Below are 18,553 nucleotides of genomic sequence, written 5' to 3'. Positions count from 1 at the left end.
GGGGGCTTCAGGACTGTATATTTGATACCTCTGCTCTAGAGTATTGTGGGACTTGATGAACTCAGCATAGTATACTTTGTGAATAGGAGCATCCAAAGGACTTCACCAAACAGTTTCAACAAGAATATGCCTTCCCCCTTTATGCTGTATTTGAAATGCAGAGCCATAGGATTCTTGATCAAAGTTATCTTTGTGATTGCATTTATCAAGGAATTTTTATTAGCTTAACATATACAGGATTTATCTTGTTAGAGAAGAGGCTTTAAGACTGTATTTTGTTTTACTCAGACTTTTTTTATAATTAACAAATAAACATGGCAGGATCTTTGCATTCTTTCAGTCAGCTAGCTGTGTGACTAAAAATGATTGATGAAAAAATGTTGCCCATTTCCTTGTCATATTTTTATCAAGAATTTCTTAATATAAGTTTAGACCATTTTCATAAAATTATCTTTATGAGAGTGGTCTTCATGTATGTCTTCCCAAATGTCTGTTGGAGGTGGCAGTAGTATAATGATACTATCCATCATTTTTTCCATTCACTATCTTCTCTTCATTCAAAGATCTTAAAAACAAAATTCCTTCATAGTCATGTAGCCTTTCCTTGAAGTGAGGAAGAACTTGCTATCTCTTGAAGCAGACTATTCAATTTCTGATAGTTCTGCTTATTAGGAAGTTTTATTTTCTAACATTCTGTCTAAATCTGACTCTCTAATGTCTACCTATTTCCTCCCAGAACTGCTCTATGGAACCAGTACTTTCTCTTCTCTGGCAAAAACAAAGCTCTCCACTAAATTACTTACATAAGCTTAAAAGCTAGTAAGATGGTTCAAATTTTAGGATATTAAGGGATTTTATTTTGCTGTTAATTTTTGACTTAAGAAAATGGAAAGAAAATCACTGAAAGAACTAACTTGACTGCTGATTTTTATTATGGATTTAGACACATTTCAGCTAGATGATTTTTTTTTTTTGCTCTGTCAAAATAATTATTTTGAAAAGCTAGCAAACATCAGAGCAATATCAAATGCTGAGCCTATAAAGGATATAGGGCTGGAAAAATAACTAATAATTATTTACAACTATGTAGAATTAACATTATTGAAATGGAAACACAATAAATATATTCAAAGGCTTAAATTTTACAATACTTGAAACACAACTAATTGCAGCAACTGAAAACATTAAAAAAAAAAAAACCCTGTTAGCAAACAGAATTCAGACTACATTTAGCAAAGGTTAAAAAAAGAAGCAATTTAATTATTACAGTTTACAGAGTGCTCTATGAAGTTATTAAAAAGTGAAAAAAATAGTGCATTAAATTGCTGCAGTCTTTACATCGTAAAAATAAAAGTTAACAGTAGTATGAAAAAGCCATCCACAAAGCCAGATGTCTGTAGTGAATAGATCAGCTAAATTGTAGTATTTTGGAAATACTTATAAAGCTGTATTTAAAAAATAAAAAATAACTATTCATAAAAACAAAAGCAGCATGCATATCTAAGATCTTCCATAATTTTCTCATAGTTGATAAGTTTTTAGGTAAAAATCAAAAACTTAATATTAATCATTCATTAAGTGAAACAAACTAGTCAAGCCCACTAGATCTGGTCACTCTGAAAAGCATTTTAAGAACAAAAAACTAAAGTTTTTTCCATGAAGACAGATTTTTAAAAAAAATGGTCCTATATTCACAAACAAAAGAAGTGTCCCCCTAAATAGGAATGAAAAGCACCAGTCTTTACAAATAAGTTAATATGAACTTTCAGTCTCCTGATATGGCAAAACAGATGTTAATAATACTACAATAACTAGCAAGCAAAAGCTAGTTTTTAAATGGCTAATGATACTTATTAAGTTTAGGAATTTTTTCTACAGCCACTGAAATTGTTATAGAAAGTAGAGCCTGACTGGGAATTCTAGAAAATTCTGAACTGATGCATTATCTGTACATTATTTTACATTAGTGTTAAAAACACTCATTAAACATATATTTACTACATAATTCTTTTTCACATTTTTGGTACAAAGTTTATTTCAGAGATTCTCTCTGTAAATTCTTATGCCAGCTTTTCCCCTTATTCAGTACATCATTTTATTCAGTTTAATGAAAAGCAAAATCAGCCTTTTATTAAAGTAGAAACAGAATATTACAGATATTAATAGTAGCATCCAATGATGTCTTCCACTTGAAAAAGCTAATCACATAGACCTGGTGGCTTAAGGTTCCAAAATGTATAAATATGCTGCATTTTCATTTATGTATAAGTTGTACAAGCACATGCACAACTTTCAACATTAGTGTAGGGCCTGATAAATAAGACACAGAAATATCAGGTTTTTTTTTTTTTTTTAAACTTTCTAAGAACTTTTACTCTGTAAAATGTTTGGTCACTCAAAGCTATAAGCTTAATCACATATCAAAGAACACAGGCAATAAAGCCCATCTTACTAGAACATACAGTATTAAGCGGGACAAAATTATAAGAGGACAAAATCTAGTGGTCACTTAATTACCTCAAAAAAAAAGTCTAAGAAACAGAATGTTTCCATCCTGTATCAGAATAAAAATGTACTGTATTAAAATCTGAGTTTTTACAAGTTGTTTTTTAATCAGTGTTCTATTTACAATGCAGAACTTCCGCCAACTGCAGTAGTTTTAACTTTGGCACAACACTAAGTTCCATTCCTTTCGAGTATTCAATCCTATGTTATGAGAATGTGTATATGTCCAAAAATATTCTCAGTTTCATAAAAGATTAGGCCAATTCACAGTAAATCAGATATCTTGATTTCAAGAATTGAGTCCCCTTCACCACTGTAGGTAACTATAAAAGAAAAACATGAGACTGAAAAAATTAAGAAAAAAAATGTTAGTTAGAACCACATCTGAATTTTTCTTAAAACACTTTAGACATAATTAACTACAGGAAAAGTTAACTAAAAGTGAATATACATCCTTTATTCTTTCTGATTATTACTGAAATTACATGCATAGATTACATGTATAACTGGTATATACATAAACTATACATAAGCCTTGCATATGATATCTTTTACTTATATGAGTAGGACCTCCAATAATTTATCAAAGATGCTTAGTTTAAAAAAGTAGATCCTATTTATTTACACGCTTTGTGACATATACACACATACACACACACACACATACACAGACCTATTTCTATAAAAATGTGTATGTATAGAAACAGGGTGGCATTGTGGGGTACAGGGACTGGTATGCTTTTTTATTTGCAAGGCTAACGTGTATACAAACACACACGTATGTAGGTATATACTAGTGTATTTTCTTTTATGCCTCTGATAAAATTAACTCATATTTTAAATACATTAACAGACTTGGCTATTTGAAAAAAAATTGTGATGGGTCTTTTAAAAATTATCATCTGTTTTTTAAATCCATCGTATCTTAGAAGAAAGGTACATGACACACATATGCATGTACAATATATATGATTGTAAGATTGTTATGTGCATTTACTAACCAAAATTAGTATAATATTTACTATTCAATATAAAATATTGCCCATGCAAACTTGTTAAAGTAATATCACACTTTAGAATAGTGCAAAGAGTCTCATGTTTTTAGTAGATTTCAATGTCCCCAAAAAGGACATCAAGGTATCTAAGATAAAGAAATCAATATAGCAGCAATTCTGCTGATTTATTTTGGCTGCATACATATTTTGTCTTTTTAAGAAATAATGAGGAAAGAAATCCTGTTTAAAACACTTTGTGTACTTGGGTCAAAAAAAGGATAACTTAAATATTTCTGAGACTAGAAAAAGGCAAAGGGAACTTTAGGAGTAATCTACCCAAAATTCTTAAGTTATGATTTATAATGGTTATGTTATACTTTATAATCAGAAATGGAGTTGCAATAAAGTAGTTGCATTTTTAGTTTCATTTGTTTTCATGATTACAAATATTACAAATATGTTAAATTTTTAAAACTAAAAAAGGGACCATTCAGTAGATTGAATGCTTGTGAACCTGGGGATAATGTAAAAGGCAAGAGTAAACAAAGAGAAGAAAATTATAGGTTTAGAAGAATGGGTGAGGAAAGAGACAATTGTGTATGTATGTATCATGTACACAACAGTGAAAAAAAGGATGTTTTCCCTCTCCCATTTTATTTTGAGAACATTACAATATAATCAGACAGCATAATGTTACTTTTTGTAAATGTCCCACCATAATCCTTGATACACTAACATATTTTATGACTGATGTATCATTTTTAAACTGCATTTCTATCTTTGAAATAAATAAAATGTTGCAAACTACTAAGGAAAAAACCCCAGAACATCTAATAACCTAAAATAACTCTGAGGATGAATAATGACAGTGACAAACAACCTTTAAGAATCTGTATTTCTAACCTGAAATTAACTTTCAGACTTAAAACTACAGAAAAGTTATAAACAACTGAATTTTGGAGAGAAATTAAAAATTTGGGAAAAGGGCCAGACTTAAAAATTGAAAGTCTTTCAATACTGAGTTCCTAATCTAAGAAAAGCTTTCATTTGGGAAGCTAAAATGAAAAAAATCATTGGAATCAAAAGGCTGGCACAAGTTTCAGCTCTGTAATCTCCCAGGTGGTTCAACACTTGAAAGCCTCAATCTCATCTGCAATGTGGGAATAATATTAAGTTCTTTACCTCTCAGAATCTTCATAAGAAAACTACTATGAACTGCTACACACTATATAAGTGTGAGCTTTTTAAATGAGATACTTTTAGCCTGGCACTCTGGACATCCCTTTTAAAGAAGAATTGCAAATGCTTCATCTCCAAGACAAGAAAAAAAAAAACAAAAAAACAAAAACAAAAAACAACCACCACAACTACCTAATTAAACATGAATTCTGATATGAAATGAAATAGTTTTGTTGGCTTTTAATTGAACAGATGACTATTCTTAAGAAAATCTTAACTAAAAGCTAATAAGTTTAGTGAGGATGGAAACAACAGAGTTCAACAAAATTCTGAAATAAGAGAACAAAAATAAATACCCATTTTCACCTAGTTTCCTAAAACTGATCAATCCTCACCCCTATAGTTATTCTTTCCTTCAGATACACTTTCCCCCTTCTTTTTAGTTTTCGTTTTTGAATTATTTCTTTAAATAGGCAAAAAATGAAGCTTTAGTGAAGAGTGGGTTCCAAAAAAAAATTCTAAAAAAACCCAAAACAATACATTTTAGTCATTTCTAGTCTCCTCCCCCAAAGGAGTGGGCAAAAATACAATTACATATAATATTTGGTGGGAAAAGGGACAATTATTTTAAACCATATATACTACTGAATGACTCTGGGGACCATTAATTGTGGGTGGAATAGAAAATGTTCAATCTTGGTATGAAAGTAAACATATTTTTTTTAGCTAATTTGGAAACAAACTATTTTTGGCCATGCTAATAGAATCTGATCCCTTCATTAGATGAAGGAAAAGTAAGTCTAGAAGTTATTGCATCTGAAAGTCATTTAAACCACAAGATATCTCCAAATGTATATAGTTTAAAATGTACACATACAGGTATTAAAAAACTTACATTTTAATCATCTGATTTAGAGAGTTTCCGCTTAACATGCCGAGGGGGTTCCCAGGTATCACTGTCATCTGTTTCTTCATCATCTTCTTCCTGATCATCTATTATCTCATCATCTTCTTCATTCTCCTCAAACAGCTCTATTCCTAACTCAGATCTCCTTTGTCTTTCTGCAAACCACTCTCTGACCTGCTCATAACCCATGTGTGATTTGGCAACAAGTTCATCAAGGTCTTGCTCATTAAGAAATTTGTGCTTCATGTAATAATCCTTAAGTATTGCAGTTCCAGTTTTAAATTTTATGAGTGATGGTCCTCGATCCCAGTTGTTTATCCTTTTACTTCCTCTAGGCCGCCCACGAGGTCTTCCTCTTCCTCTTCCTTTTGGTCTTCCTCTCCCCCTTCTCCTAAAAGAAGCCTGTCCATTCATACTATTTGAACTGGCACTCTGATAATAATAGTACCATTTCAAATTTCCATTTTTCCAAGCATATCGTGTATCTCCAAACCAACTAACAATATCTGTTCTAGCAAGCCCACTTTCCTCAGCCAGTTTGTCATATTCTTCTGGTGATGGCCACTGTGTTCGAACAAATGCACTTTTAAGTAAGTGCAACTGCTCTGGTGATTTTTTACACACTTTGTTTGTGGTGGTCACTGACTTAGGGGCTGCAGATTCATCCTGAGGAGAGGCTTCTTCTCCAGCTTCTTCTTTGGAACTGCCTGCATTGCTTTCCTCTATTTCCGTTTTCCCTTCCTTTGAAGCTTTGGATTTCTTTCTCTCTGTAAACCAGGCATCAATTTCTCTTCTGGTAAGTTTGGTTTGTGCTCTTAACCTGTTCAATTCTTCATCAGTAAGTACAGGGTTATTGAGGAAACTTGCTTGGAGGACACGCAGCTGCTCAGAAGTTTTCTCTTTAAATTTTTGTGGAGTAAAGTCAGGGAAAGAATTGCTGGGTTGTTTAGGCTGTGGAGCAACAACTGTCGGAGATTCTGCAGTCTCATCACTAGAATCTATAATGATAGGGGTACAAGCTTCACTGTTGAGATGGATACATTGATTACTCTTGGAATTTCTCTGGTTATACCTCGTGTCACTAAACCACTTTTTGATCTCACCTTTAGTCAGGCCCGTTATTTTCATAAGTCTGATCACCTCTGAGTCATGAGGAAACTGATTTTTAAGGTAGCTAACCTTTAATTCTGCCAGCTGTTCCTTTGTCTTTTTTGCCCGGATACCAAATGAATCAGGATTCACCAATGCAGTTTCATGCTTGATTAACTGAGGAGTTGGAGCTGAAGTTGGAGCTGAAGCTGGAGCTGGAGCTGGAGCTGGAGCTGGAGCTGGAGCTGGAGCTGGAATTGGGGCTGGGGCTGGGGCTGGGGCTGGAGTTGGGGCTGAGGCTGGGGCTGGGGCTGGAGCTGGAGCTGGAGTTGGTGCTGATGCTGGTGCTGGTGCTGAAGTTGGGGCTGTTGCTGGAGTTGCAGCTACTGGCTTTGTTTCTGCAGTAGGCTGAGCACTGTGCACCTGACTTTTTTGCATATGAGTTTGATTTGAAACTCCTGCAACTGTCAAAGCTATAGGTGTTGTTACTGGCAATTGGTTAGTGCCCGCTACTTGTGTAAGGACTAGACCTGGTTGACCAACTATTTGGCATGTCTGTAAAATGGAAGGTAAACCATTACTAGCTGCTGAAATGTGTGTAGGAATCACTGTTATTGTTTGTGGTACAGTATGTACTGTACCATTGAATTGTTTTCTCCTTGCCTCTTCTACTTCTTCTGGAGTCCAACTAACACCATGTTTAAGGCGTTGTGCTGAAAACCATATCTTGATCTGTTCTTCTGTATATTTTGCTTGAGCAGATAGAACTGTTATTTCAGACATTGTTGGATAAGGGAATTTGTTGTAGGTGTTGAGCAAAAGAGGATTATTATCCAAAGCAGCATTATAAGTAGGAATGCTGTTAAGAGGGATTAAAACTTTAGGAATCAAGTTAGAATTCTGTTGAGCTGATACAGCTGCTGTTATTACTTGTGCTAGCCCAGGTTGAAGAACTGTTGCTGGGGTAACTACTGTGTTTGTGGTATTTGGATGTATACTATTTACAACAGAAGTACTTGTATTAGACTCAGATGCTGATGAAGTTGGATTTTTTACTACTTCTTCATGACCTGATTTTATTTCATTCTCTTTTTCTTCTGGAATGTCTTCAGAGTTATGGAAAACTGCAATCCGTTTATTCTCTACTTTGTTTTTCATCATTTTCATTATAGGAGTTTTGCTGATAGAAATCGATGATGAGGAAGTTTCTATAGATTCTATCTGATCTGAATTTTCCTCTTTAACAAAACTACCATCAAAAGTCAGATCATTAATTGTTTGCTCAAAGATTGTCTGATTATTTCGTTTCACCATAGTCAGCTTAAAATTCTCTTCTCCTGGATGATATTTTAAATTATGCTCAGAAAGCGCATCGTATCTTTTGGTAAGAAAATTGCATTCAACACAAACATAAGATGAATTTAATACTATATTGGGATGCTCTGAATCTACATGAAAGGTAAACATGTTAAGATCTGGCGTTTGAAAAGTACAATATTTACATTCATAGCCACCTTCAACTTTTTTATTTTGTTGATTGTCAGACTCTGTAAGTTCTTGAACATCTTCATCACTTGAGATACTTTCTGCTGTTACATTTTCTATTGGTGTAAGTACAGGGGGACCTTCATCCAAGTCTGATATCAATTCTAGGTCCGGATCCTGTTCACTAGCAAGGACCATGCAAGGTGTTGTTGATTTTCTTTTGCTTGCCATTCTGTTTCTGTGGGGAAAATCTTAATTGTGATTAGAAAGCAATGAAGATCAAACTCCTTTAGTTATCTTCATTTGAAGAAAATGGCTTTTGGTTCTGTAAGTCCATCCCATTTGCAACTTTTTCATAGTGCAATTAAGAAAAGAGCTTGTTGTTGGTAGTTGCAAAGCTGAGTTGCTGAAACATTTGAAGCAAACATCCAATCACCTATATTAAAGGAAACAGTTTTATAGTGAATGATTGTTTTCTTTTAAATGAAGGTACAAAAACAGTCTATAGAAATCAACTACCAACACATACAACAACCAGAAATTATCAGTAAATGTCATGTTTATGACAATCACATAACACTTTAAGATATGCAAATATATGTATAGATATACATTCACAGATACATATATATGAAAATATTCAAATTTTATCCTTTAAGAAAATTAAGAAAAATAATTATTACAAAAATTTATACAATATAAATATATATATGTATATGTGTGTATATATGTATATATATGTATATATATATGTATATATATATGTATATATATATATATGTATATATATATACTGATTATTTTCTTCAAGAGAGAACTTTTTTGGGCCCTCATTCAGAGCTCATTTACCAAGTTGTTAGAATTTTATAAAAAATGAGAGTAATCTGACTTCCTAATCCAAATAAAAGTTTTGGGGAATAGGTAAACACACAGCAAAGAAATTATACCTGATTATGAGAAAAAAAAAGTTAAGAAAAACAATTGGACATAGCTCAGAAAGCAGAATCTAAGATCATTAAACATAGGGACAAACAGCTTCTCCATATCTTAAAAAGCCCAAAAAGCAGAAAACAAAGATGTTCATGATGACTGTGTTGAAGATTGTTAAGAATTTCAACAGTTTCTTTAGCTTTTTAATTAGAAAAGAAATCTTTAAATTATATATGCTCTTTATAAAACAAATGGAACTCCAAGGAATTAGAGTAGGAAATGAGGAAATCAAACTATCACTTTTTGCAGATGACATGATGGTATACTTAGAGAACCCCAAAGACTCTGCTAAAAAGCTACTAGAAATAATTCAAAATTTCAGCAAAGTGGCAGGATACAAAATAAATCCACATAAATCCTCGGCATTTTTATATATCACTAACAAAATGCAACAGCAAGAGATACAAAGAGAAATTCCATTCCAAACAAATGTTGAGAGTATAAAATATTTGGGAATCCATCTACCAAAGAAAAGTCAGGAATTATATGAGAAAAATTACAAAACACTTGCCACAAAAATAAAATCAGATTTAAATAATTGGAAAGACATTCAGTGCTCTTGGATAGGCCGAGCGAATATAATAAAGATGACAATACTCCCCAAACTAATCTATTTATTTAGTGCTATACCAATCAGACTCCCAAGAAACTATTTTAATGACCTAGAAAAAATAACAACAAAATTCATATGGAAGAATAAAAGGTCAAGAATTGCAAGGGAACTAATGGAAAAAAACTCAGAGGAAGGTGGTCTAAGTGTACCTGATCTAAAGCTATATTATATAGCAGCAGTCACCAAAACCATTTGGTATTGGCTACGAAATAGACCGGTAGATCAGTGGAACAGATTAGATACAAAGGACAAAAAAGGGTACATCTATAGCAATCTAATCTTTGACAAACCCAAAGATTCCAACATTAGGGATAAAAATTCATTATTCGGAAAAAACTGTTGGGAAAACTGGAAATTAGTATGGCAGAAATTAGATATGGATCCACACTTAACACCATATACCAAGATAAGATCAAAATGGGTCCATGATTTAGGCATAAAGAGGGAGATAATAAATAGATTAGAGGAACAGAGGATAATCTACCTCTCAGACTTGTGGAGGAGGAAGGAATTTATGACCAGAGGAGAACTAGAGATCATTATTGATCACAAAATAGAAGATTTTGATTACATCAAACTAAAAAGTTTCTGTACAAATAATACTAATGCAAACAAGATTAGAAGGGAAGTAACAAATTGGGAAAATATTTTTAAAAACAAAGGTTCTGACAAAGGTCTCATTTCCAAAATATATAGAGAACTGACCCTAATTTATAAGAAACTGAACCATTCTCCAATTGATAAATGGTCAAAGGATATGAACAGACAATTCTCAGAGGAAGAAATTGAAACTATATCCACTCACATGAAAGAGTGTTCCAAATCACTACTGATCAGAGAAATGCAAATTAAGACCACTCTGAGATACCACTACACACCTGTCAGATTGGCTAAGATGACAGGAACAAATAATGACAAATGTTGGAGGGGATGTGGGGAAACTGGGACACTAATACATTGCTGGTGGAATTGTGAAAGAATCCAGCCATTCTGGAGAGCAATTTGGAATTATGCCCAAAAAGTTATCAAACTGTGCATACCCTTTGACCCAGCAGCGCTACTACTGGGATTATATCCCAAAGAAATACTAAAGAGCGGAAAGAGACATATATGTGCCAAAATGTTTGTGGCAGCTCTTTTTGTTGTAGCTAGAAACTGGAGGATGAATGGATGTCCATCAGTTGGAGAATGGTTGGGTAAATTGTGGTATATGAAGGTTATGGAATATTATTGCTCGGTAAGAAATGACCAGCAGGAGGAATACAGAGAGGCTTGGAGAGACTTACATCAACTGATACTGAGTGAAATGAACAGAACCAGAAGATCACTGTACACTTCAACAACAATACTGTATGAGGATGTATTCTGATGGAAGTGGAAATCTTCAACATAAAGAAGATCCAACTCACTTCCAGTTGATCAATGATGGACAGAGGTAGCTGCACCCAGAGAAGAAACACTGGGAGGGGAATGAAAATTGTTAGCACTAATATCTGTCTGCCCAGGTTGCATGTACCTTCGGATTCTAATGTTTATTGTGCAACAAGAAAATGATATTCGCACACATGTATTGTACCTAGACTATATTGTAACACATGTAAAATGTATGGTATTGCCTGTCGTCGGGGGGAGGGAATAGAGGGAGGAGGGGTAAATTGGAAAAATGAATACAAGGGATAATATTATAAAATATATATATATATATATATATATATATATATATATATATATATATATATATATATATAAAAAAAAAACAAATGGAACTCAAAATCAACATATATTTAAGCAAACACCTACTCTTTGTGAGTGCATGCTATGTATTGGACAAAAATTATTTCAGTCCTTGCCCTCAAAGAGTTTGCATTCTATTGGGAAGATATTTGTATGTATGCAAAATAAGGATAAGGTGAATTTTGGGGAACAAGGGGTCTGTTAGCTAGAGAGTATGAAAAGGGAAAGAGTTCATGTATAAAATGATATTTAAAGTAGAGTGCTGAAAAAAACAAGGATTCTAAGAAATTGAGGTAAGGAGGATAAGCCTGCTTGGTATTCAAAGGCAATGCAAAGGTGAGAAACAAGAGATGTTCTGTGTGAAAAACAGTAAGATGGCTGGATAAAAGAGGGGCAAAAAAGTGGAGTGATGTAAAATTAATAATGAAAAGGTATTTTGTGATCGGGCTATGAAATTCTCTAATTCATTTTCTGATGCCAATAACACTTGGGATTTCCCTTCCATTCACTGTCTAATGCTTCCCTGGACCCCCATGGCATCACTCCTATTCCTCACTACCCATCTGATGGTTTTCTCTGGCAGTATCCCTAGACAGACCCATTTCTTCTTACCTTAACTCCTGCCAAAAGGTTAGGAACTACTTTTAACCCTAAAGCTTCCATTCTTGTTCTGGCTCCTGGGTTGAAATGACCAGGAGAAGATAGTTTGAATTAATCAATCTTATTTTATTAAAACATTCTCTATAGGATCTATGGAAAAAAAACTAGGTGTCATAGCATAAAGTTGAAGAGAATTTAAGTTGATGAGGGAAAATGGCAGCCAGATTTCAAGAATCTAAAAAAGAAAAGAGGGTAGCTGGGAGCCAATCCAGGTTGGAGAAGCAATGTCAGGTACCAAGTACTAGGTTTTTACTTTTGTCTTTTGAGTCTCCTTTCTCCTCTTCTCAGAATTACTATTATATACCTTCACCTCTGACTCAGGTTAGGAATCTGAAACTAATATTTGGGACCTGATCGAAATCCTGTCTTCCAACAGGTATGGATGAAGAAGGGGCGGAGAGAAGAGAAGCCCTTACTCCCTATAGAAATAGGAGATGCTTCTGTTCCAAGGTGAAACTCTCAATGAATTTCCCTTTAAAAAAAAGTCAAGGTTTAAGAAGACTAGAAAGATAGAGAGAGCTAATTTAATGAAGGACCTTAAAGATAAAACATTATAAAAAAAAGAGTAATCAAGAGTCAAGGATTTGGGGATTACTAATTCGAGAGAATTTAAGTGCTAGAAGATACACAATTCTGTTTTTATGAGCCATTTGTTGAATCATGGAAATTGGAAATATTTTCATCAATGAATTTTTACTTATAATGGAATTTGATCTGTAACATACAATTCATTAAAATAACTCTAAATACAAAAATGTGAATATTTATTATGGACGGTATTTTACTAAACGCTGATGCAATGGGGGATAATCAGGGAAAGTTCTGATCCCCTGAATTCCTCCCATCCTCAATCAGGCTGATGAAATTATAAGGACATGAAACTTTGTCAAAAGGACCTCCAAAGGAGCTAAAAATGTGCCTTACCCATTTGCTGAGAGATGCTGTCTAACCCCTTGCTAAAAGGTAATAAGGATGTCCCTGACTAGTTCCCCAATGACTAGGAGGTGACTTTTTTGGTCCAGGACTAAGGTCCAGGAAGTCATTCTCTTGTTGAAGGAACCAGTCTTATGGTCTACAAGAGAGTTGTCTAGCCTTTTCCCTCATCTTGAATCCCAGAGTACAGCAAGGTGGGAGAGGGAGTTTTTGCCTATCCTTTCCTACCCCCTTAGACCTACAGTTCCTGAATGCCATCTTTGGTCTGCTTCCTCTTTTGAACACAGGACAGAAAGACAAGATAGAAAGATAAAATATTTTTCTAGTCTCAGGGCTAGAAATCTGAAGGGAAATATAAGTTAGAAAGTCCTGCTTCTGTGAATTTGAGAGGTGGAGCAGGCTGCTCAGACTGATATCCATTAACAGTGTTCTCGGAGGAAAAGTAGATTGCTATTAGGAGGACACTATAGATGAAGGACTAAAGTGGGAGAGAATCTGACCCATATTCCTCAGTACTACTTATATTTCTTAGGGGAGGCCCTGGATCACAAGGTACCTTATAATATCTATTCAACACTAAAGGCAGAGAAAATTGTTATTTATAAAAAAGGATCACTAGTAATTAGTAAGAATTTGACTTCACAGGTATCTAAATCATGAATTCTATCTACATCATCAATATAACATGGTTACAGAAGCCACCTCAACTTTGATGATATCCAGTAGAAAGTACACACTATTTCTTGAGACAAAGGATTCTATTTTTTTGGCCAAAAAAAATTACAGTTGTCCAGAAGTAGAATTGATTGGATTAGGAATCAGTGAATAGTCCATCATTGGAGAGCTTCAGACAAAAATTGAATGGTAGGTAAAATAAATAAAACATTCCTTAAAGTGACTGGAATTTAACTCAGGTACTCCTTACTTCAGGGCCAGTGCTCTATTCACCATGCCATTTAGCTGCCCCTCAACTGTAATTCTTGGTAAATTTTTCTTTATTTGTGGCCCCCCCAAATCTGCCTCTCTGCAATTTATGTGTACTTCTGCTGACTGGGGACAAAGAAAACAACTCTAATCCCTTCTTCCACATGACAACCTTTCAAATATCTGAGCACTAGAATCATTCCTATCCCCACCCTCTTGTAATGTCCGGGCTAGCTCTCTAGAGGACCTCGGGATCAGGCAAAAAAATCCTTGGTCTTAGGGTGGAGAAGTGAAGGAGGCAGGAGAGTTGCCTCCTTCACACATGGATGGTCCAAGATGGTGCCTGGAGTCTGGAGTTTGGAGCTTGAAGTCTTCTCTGGCTGAAAGCTGCTGCTAAGAGCTGTGGCTGAGAAAACCCTCTCTTTGGGGTTCCCTTAAATATCCCAGCACAACTACATTACTACAGCACATGGGCATGCACAGCTGTAGAACATCACATCACCACATTACCCTAAGTATACGCCAACTAGATTGACCGAATCATTACATTACATCAAGTATGTGCTTAGAGAACCACCATCTCACACTGAGTGGGTACTTAACTACAAGCACCCTGCTGTCTTAGATTCAAGTACACTTGTATGCCTGCTACCACCCTCACCACCCTTCATTGAAGTCTTCTCTTTTCTAAGAGATTTCTTTTGAAATCCTCTAGAGTTTAACTGACTTTTCTAAAATGTGACATCCAGGCCACTATAAAATCATTGGCCTTGAACTGAAGAGTTAAAGAATGGCTAAAAAAAATGTGACATAAAAATAACTATTATTATATAGTAGAAAATGAAGAATATGAGAATATGAGAAAATTAAAGAAACATGGGAAGATTTTTATGAACTAATACACATTATAAATATAACCAGAAGTCTGGCTATAATGGCCCTAATAAAAAATAGGATCTTTAAGAGGAATCCAAATTGAACAACTGAAAAAGAGACCCTTCTTATAGCAGGCAGGTTAAGTGGATAGAGGGATAAAAGGGAGACCTACTGGGGCAGAATGTTAGATTATAAATGAGATCATTATACTGTGTTTTAATTAGCAGTTTTCCTTGTTACAAGGAAGAATTCAATTGAGTAGGACAAAGGAGGGTTTTCCCTACAACATATAACTGTGACACCAAAAATGGCACCAAGAGAACATTTTTAAAAAAAATTTTATAATTATATAATTTTTTGACAGTACATATGCATCAAGAAAACATTGTTAAAAATAAAATAAGGAGTCCCACACCTAGATACAAATATTCTAAATAATGAGCTGACCATGACAGATTAAAGAGTCTGGATCACCACCAGACTTCTGGATACTATGTTTCTAATTAAATAGCTTAGGATCATATTAGACTTTCTGGATGTGCCATCATTAACTCTAAGACTGAAGTACAAAAGAACCCGTAGATTTTTGCTATGTAATCTACTTTCTATCAAAGTTGTTCCCACACTCTATTTATGCAGTTGACTCTGAACCCAAGTATACAATAGATTCTATTCTATGTGCCAGATTTTAGGAGGGAATTGACAAATAGAAACAAATGTGAGACATGAAAAGACAGGAAACCATGCTTTTCAACCAATCTTTTCCTTTAAACATGTCTTTTTTTCTCAAGCTTTCCTGCTTCCTATTGAAAGCACCATCAATCTTACAGTCTTTAAGGTTCGTAACGACAGCATTATCCTTGACTCCTCACTCTCCTTCACCACAAGCAGTTGCTAAATCTTATCATATCACTTATATCTAACTCTTCTTTCTACTCTTATAGCCATTCTTGTTCATATCTTCATGGCCTTTTGCCTAGATTGCAACATCTCCTGAAATAGTCTATTTGCCTCATCTTTCCCTACACCATATTATCTTTCACAGAGCTGGCACAATGATTTCCTTAATTGACAATCTGACCATATCCCTTCTATCCTCAATAAAATATAGTAACTCCTTGTTGCCACTTTAGTTTATAAAGCCTTTTATAACCTTGTCTCCCTGTCTTGTATTATTCTGTGATATAGCCAAAATGACCTTCTCAAGGTTTCTCAGACATGATATCCCAATCCTAGTCTCTATGCCTTTACATTGCCTATCTTCCCAGGCCTGAAAAGCACTAACTCTTCCACTGTGATTCATAAATTTCCTCTCTTCCTTTTAGACACAACTGTTACCCTACTATGTTCTTTCTTTATTAAGCCTTCCTTAATCCCTTCATATTTGGCTAGTGCCCTCCCTTACTACACTGTATTTATTCCCTTCATATTTATTCTTTATATACTTATATGCAGTACTTGCTTCCCTGTAACATGTAAACTCCTTGAGTAGGGACTAATTAATTCTTTCTATTGTATGTTCATTATCTATTATAGTGTGTAGTATATAGTAGGTACTGACTAAATGTTTGCTAATTGACTGACTTAGGGACTGACTGAAGAGCCTGGAAATGTTTATGGTTCAGACAAACTGGCCTATTTGCTGTTTCTCATACATGACATTCTATTTCCCATCTCCTGTGGCTTTGCCCAGATCCTATTCCTAAAATGCAATTTCTCCTAACTTCTGCTTCAGAAGACCTAGTTTCTTTCAAAGTGTAGCTCAAATGCCAATTCCTACATGGCACATTCATGATCTCTTCCAGCTATTAATCTTCTATTTATTTGTTTCCCCCAACAAAATGTAAGATCCTCAATAGGGACTGTTTGAGTTTGGCCTTTGCCTTCTTAATAACTGGCACAGTATAGACAATATATAAACCCCTGTTCATTGACTTATTAAGAGGGATGTAATTATTTTCATTTTTTTGGTGTTTTTAATTTTTTTTTCATATACTTAAAATGCTGTTAAGTACACAAGATATTTCAGATTTGTTCTATTTTGTTTCAGAGGTCAGAACAAGGAACTATAGGTAAAAGTTTGAAGAGAAGCAGAAGTCTTATCACTCTCCAATTGGGGTACCTCTTCCCTTTGCAAATTTGCTTCAAAGAACATACAACAATGACCACAAATCAGAAATCATAATCACAATTCATTAATGAGAATCTAGTCATAGAAATTAGAGCTCTGTAATAGCAATCTCTTTACATAATTTGAATTTGGATTTCCTGTTGACTACTTTTGTTCTATATTTTACAAATTAAAAACCATTCTCATCAGTGAAAGAAAACAGAAGCAAAGTAATTTGTCAGTTCTGCTTTCCCTGTCTTTGGCTATTTTCCTATTCACATCAAGAAGATATTCTATTCAATTAAATTCCCTTTCTTGTTCATCTTATCCCTTCTGCTCCAAAACTTAAAATACTACCATTAAAATAATTTTAGGGGGGCAGCTAGGTGGCACAGTGGATAGAGCACCAACCCTGTTCAAATCTGGTCTCAGACACTTAACACTTCCTAGCTGTGTGACCCTGGGCAAGTCATACTTATCCTATCTTTAAACTTTCTTAGGTTCAAATTTCCAAAGTCTAAAGGTACACATTAAATTATGTGTACTTTTCTATCACAAAATTCTAAGACTGAAAAAAATCAAGGCCTCATTACTTTTTCACCACCCTGATCTTTTAAGGTTACTTCTTTCACCTAAGACAGAAATTGCCACCAAAGCAAATTGCTCTGTTTATAGCAAAGAGAGGACACCAACAGAAATCTGGATGGCTGAATTCACAATTGTATTCCACCTTTCAGTCCTGATAGTCTGTGACAAGAACTCATCACTCAAGTCCTCCAGCTAGTCTAGAAACCTACAAGTTCCCACCATGATATCACTATTTTGTCAATCTGAAAACTTTTCTTTCTCTTTTTTGCTTGTCTTTATTCCTTATTCAACCTATCCTTTCTCTTCAACGTTCATAGACATGACCTAAATATTCCCACAGTTTAACTATTTAGTCATTTTGATTATAATTTCAACCAAAGAAATTGCAGTTGTAAATCGCTGGAGTGTTTTAATGGGAAGGGAAAAGCAACAGAAATAACTTATATGTCAAATATTATGTCACCAGTATGCCTTTAATATGGGCATTGGCTTAAAACTAGAAGATCTACATTGAAATACTAATTTTATGCATCCTTTTCAGATCATGATGCAATAAAAATTATGTGTAGTAAAGGACCATGGATAAAAAGACCAAAAATTAATTGAAAACTAAATAATCTGATCCTAAAAAAAGAGTGGGTCAAAGAACAAGTTATATAGTAATCAATACTTTCATCCCAAAGAATAACAATAATGAGACAACATACCAAAATTTATGGGATGTATACCAAAGCAGTTCTTAAGGGAAATTTTATATCTCTAGCTGCTTACATGAATAAAATACAGAAAAAGGGGATCAATAAATTGAATATGCAACTTTAAAAAACTAGGAAAAAGAATAAATTTAAAATCCCCAATTATATACCAAATTAGAAATTCTAAAAATAAAAGGAAAGATTAATAAAGCTGAAAACTAAGAAAAATATTGAACTAATAAATAAAACTAAGAGTTAGTTTTATGAAAA

At 34.2% G+C, this 18,553-nt stretch overlaps 1 protein-coding gene across 5 annotated transcripts in view; it reads right to left on the bottom strand.

Annotated features, from left to right (window-relative positions):
- Window positions 1–18,553, bottom strand: part of ZHX1 (zinc fingers and homeoboxes 1) — a 52,893-nt gene that overhangs the window by 8,180 nt on the left and 26,160 nt on the right. For 3 of the 5 annotated variants that reach the window (XM_074266130.1, XM_074266149.1, XM_074266140.1), the window contains exons 3-4: window positions 5,575–8,596; window positions 1,235–2,849 (exon numbers count right to left, since the gene is read on the bottom strand). In XM_074266130.1, coding sequence (XP_074122231.1) covers window positions 5,578–8,391 — 2,814 coding nt within the window. In that variant the 5' untranslated portion in view covers window positions 8,392–8,596 and the 3' untranslated portion in view covers window positions 1,235–2,849; window positions 5,575–5,577. Of the gene's footprint in view, window positions 1–1,234; window positions 2,850–5,574; window positions 8,597–18,553 lie in introns of those variants that run through there. The other 2 variants (XM_074266156.1, XM_074266165.1) reach the window with 2 other exon arrangements.

This window comes from Sminthopsis crassicaudata, chromosome 1 (assembly GCF_048593235.1).
Source record: "Sminthopsis crassicaudata isolate SCR6 chromosome 1, ASM4859323v1, whole genome shotgun sequence".
Lineage (NCBI taxonomy): Eukaryota > Metazoa > Chordata > Mammalia > Dasyuromorphia > Dasyuridae > Sminthopsis > Sminthopsis crassicaudata.
This window is presented reverse-complemented; position numbering and strand designations above follow the sequence as displayed.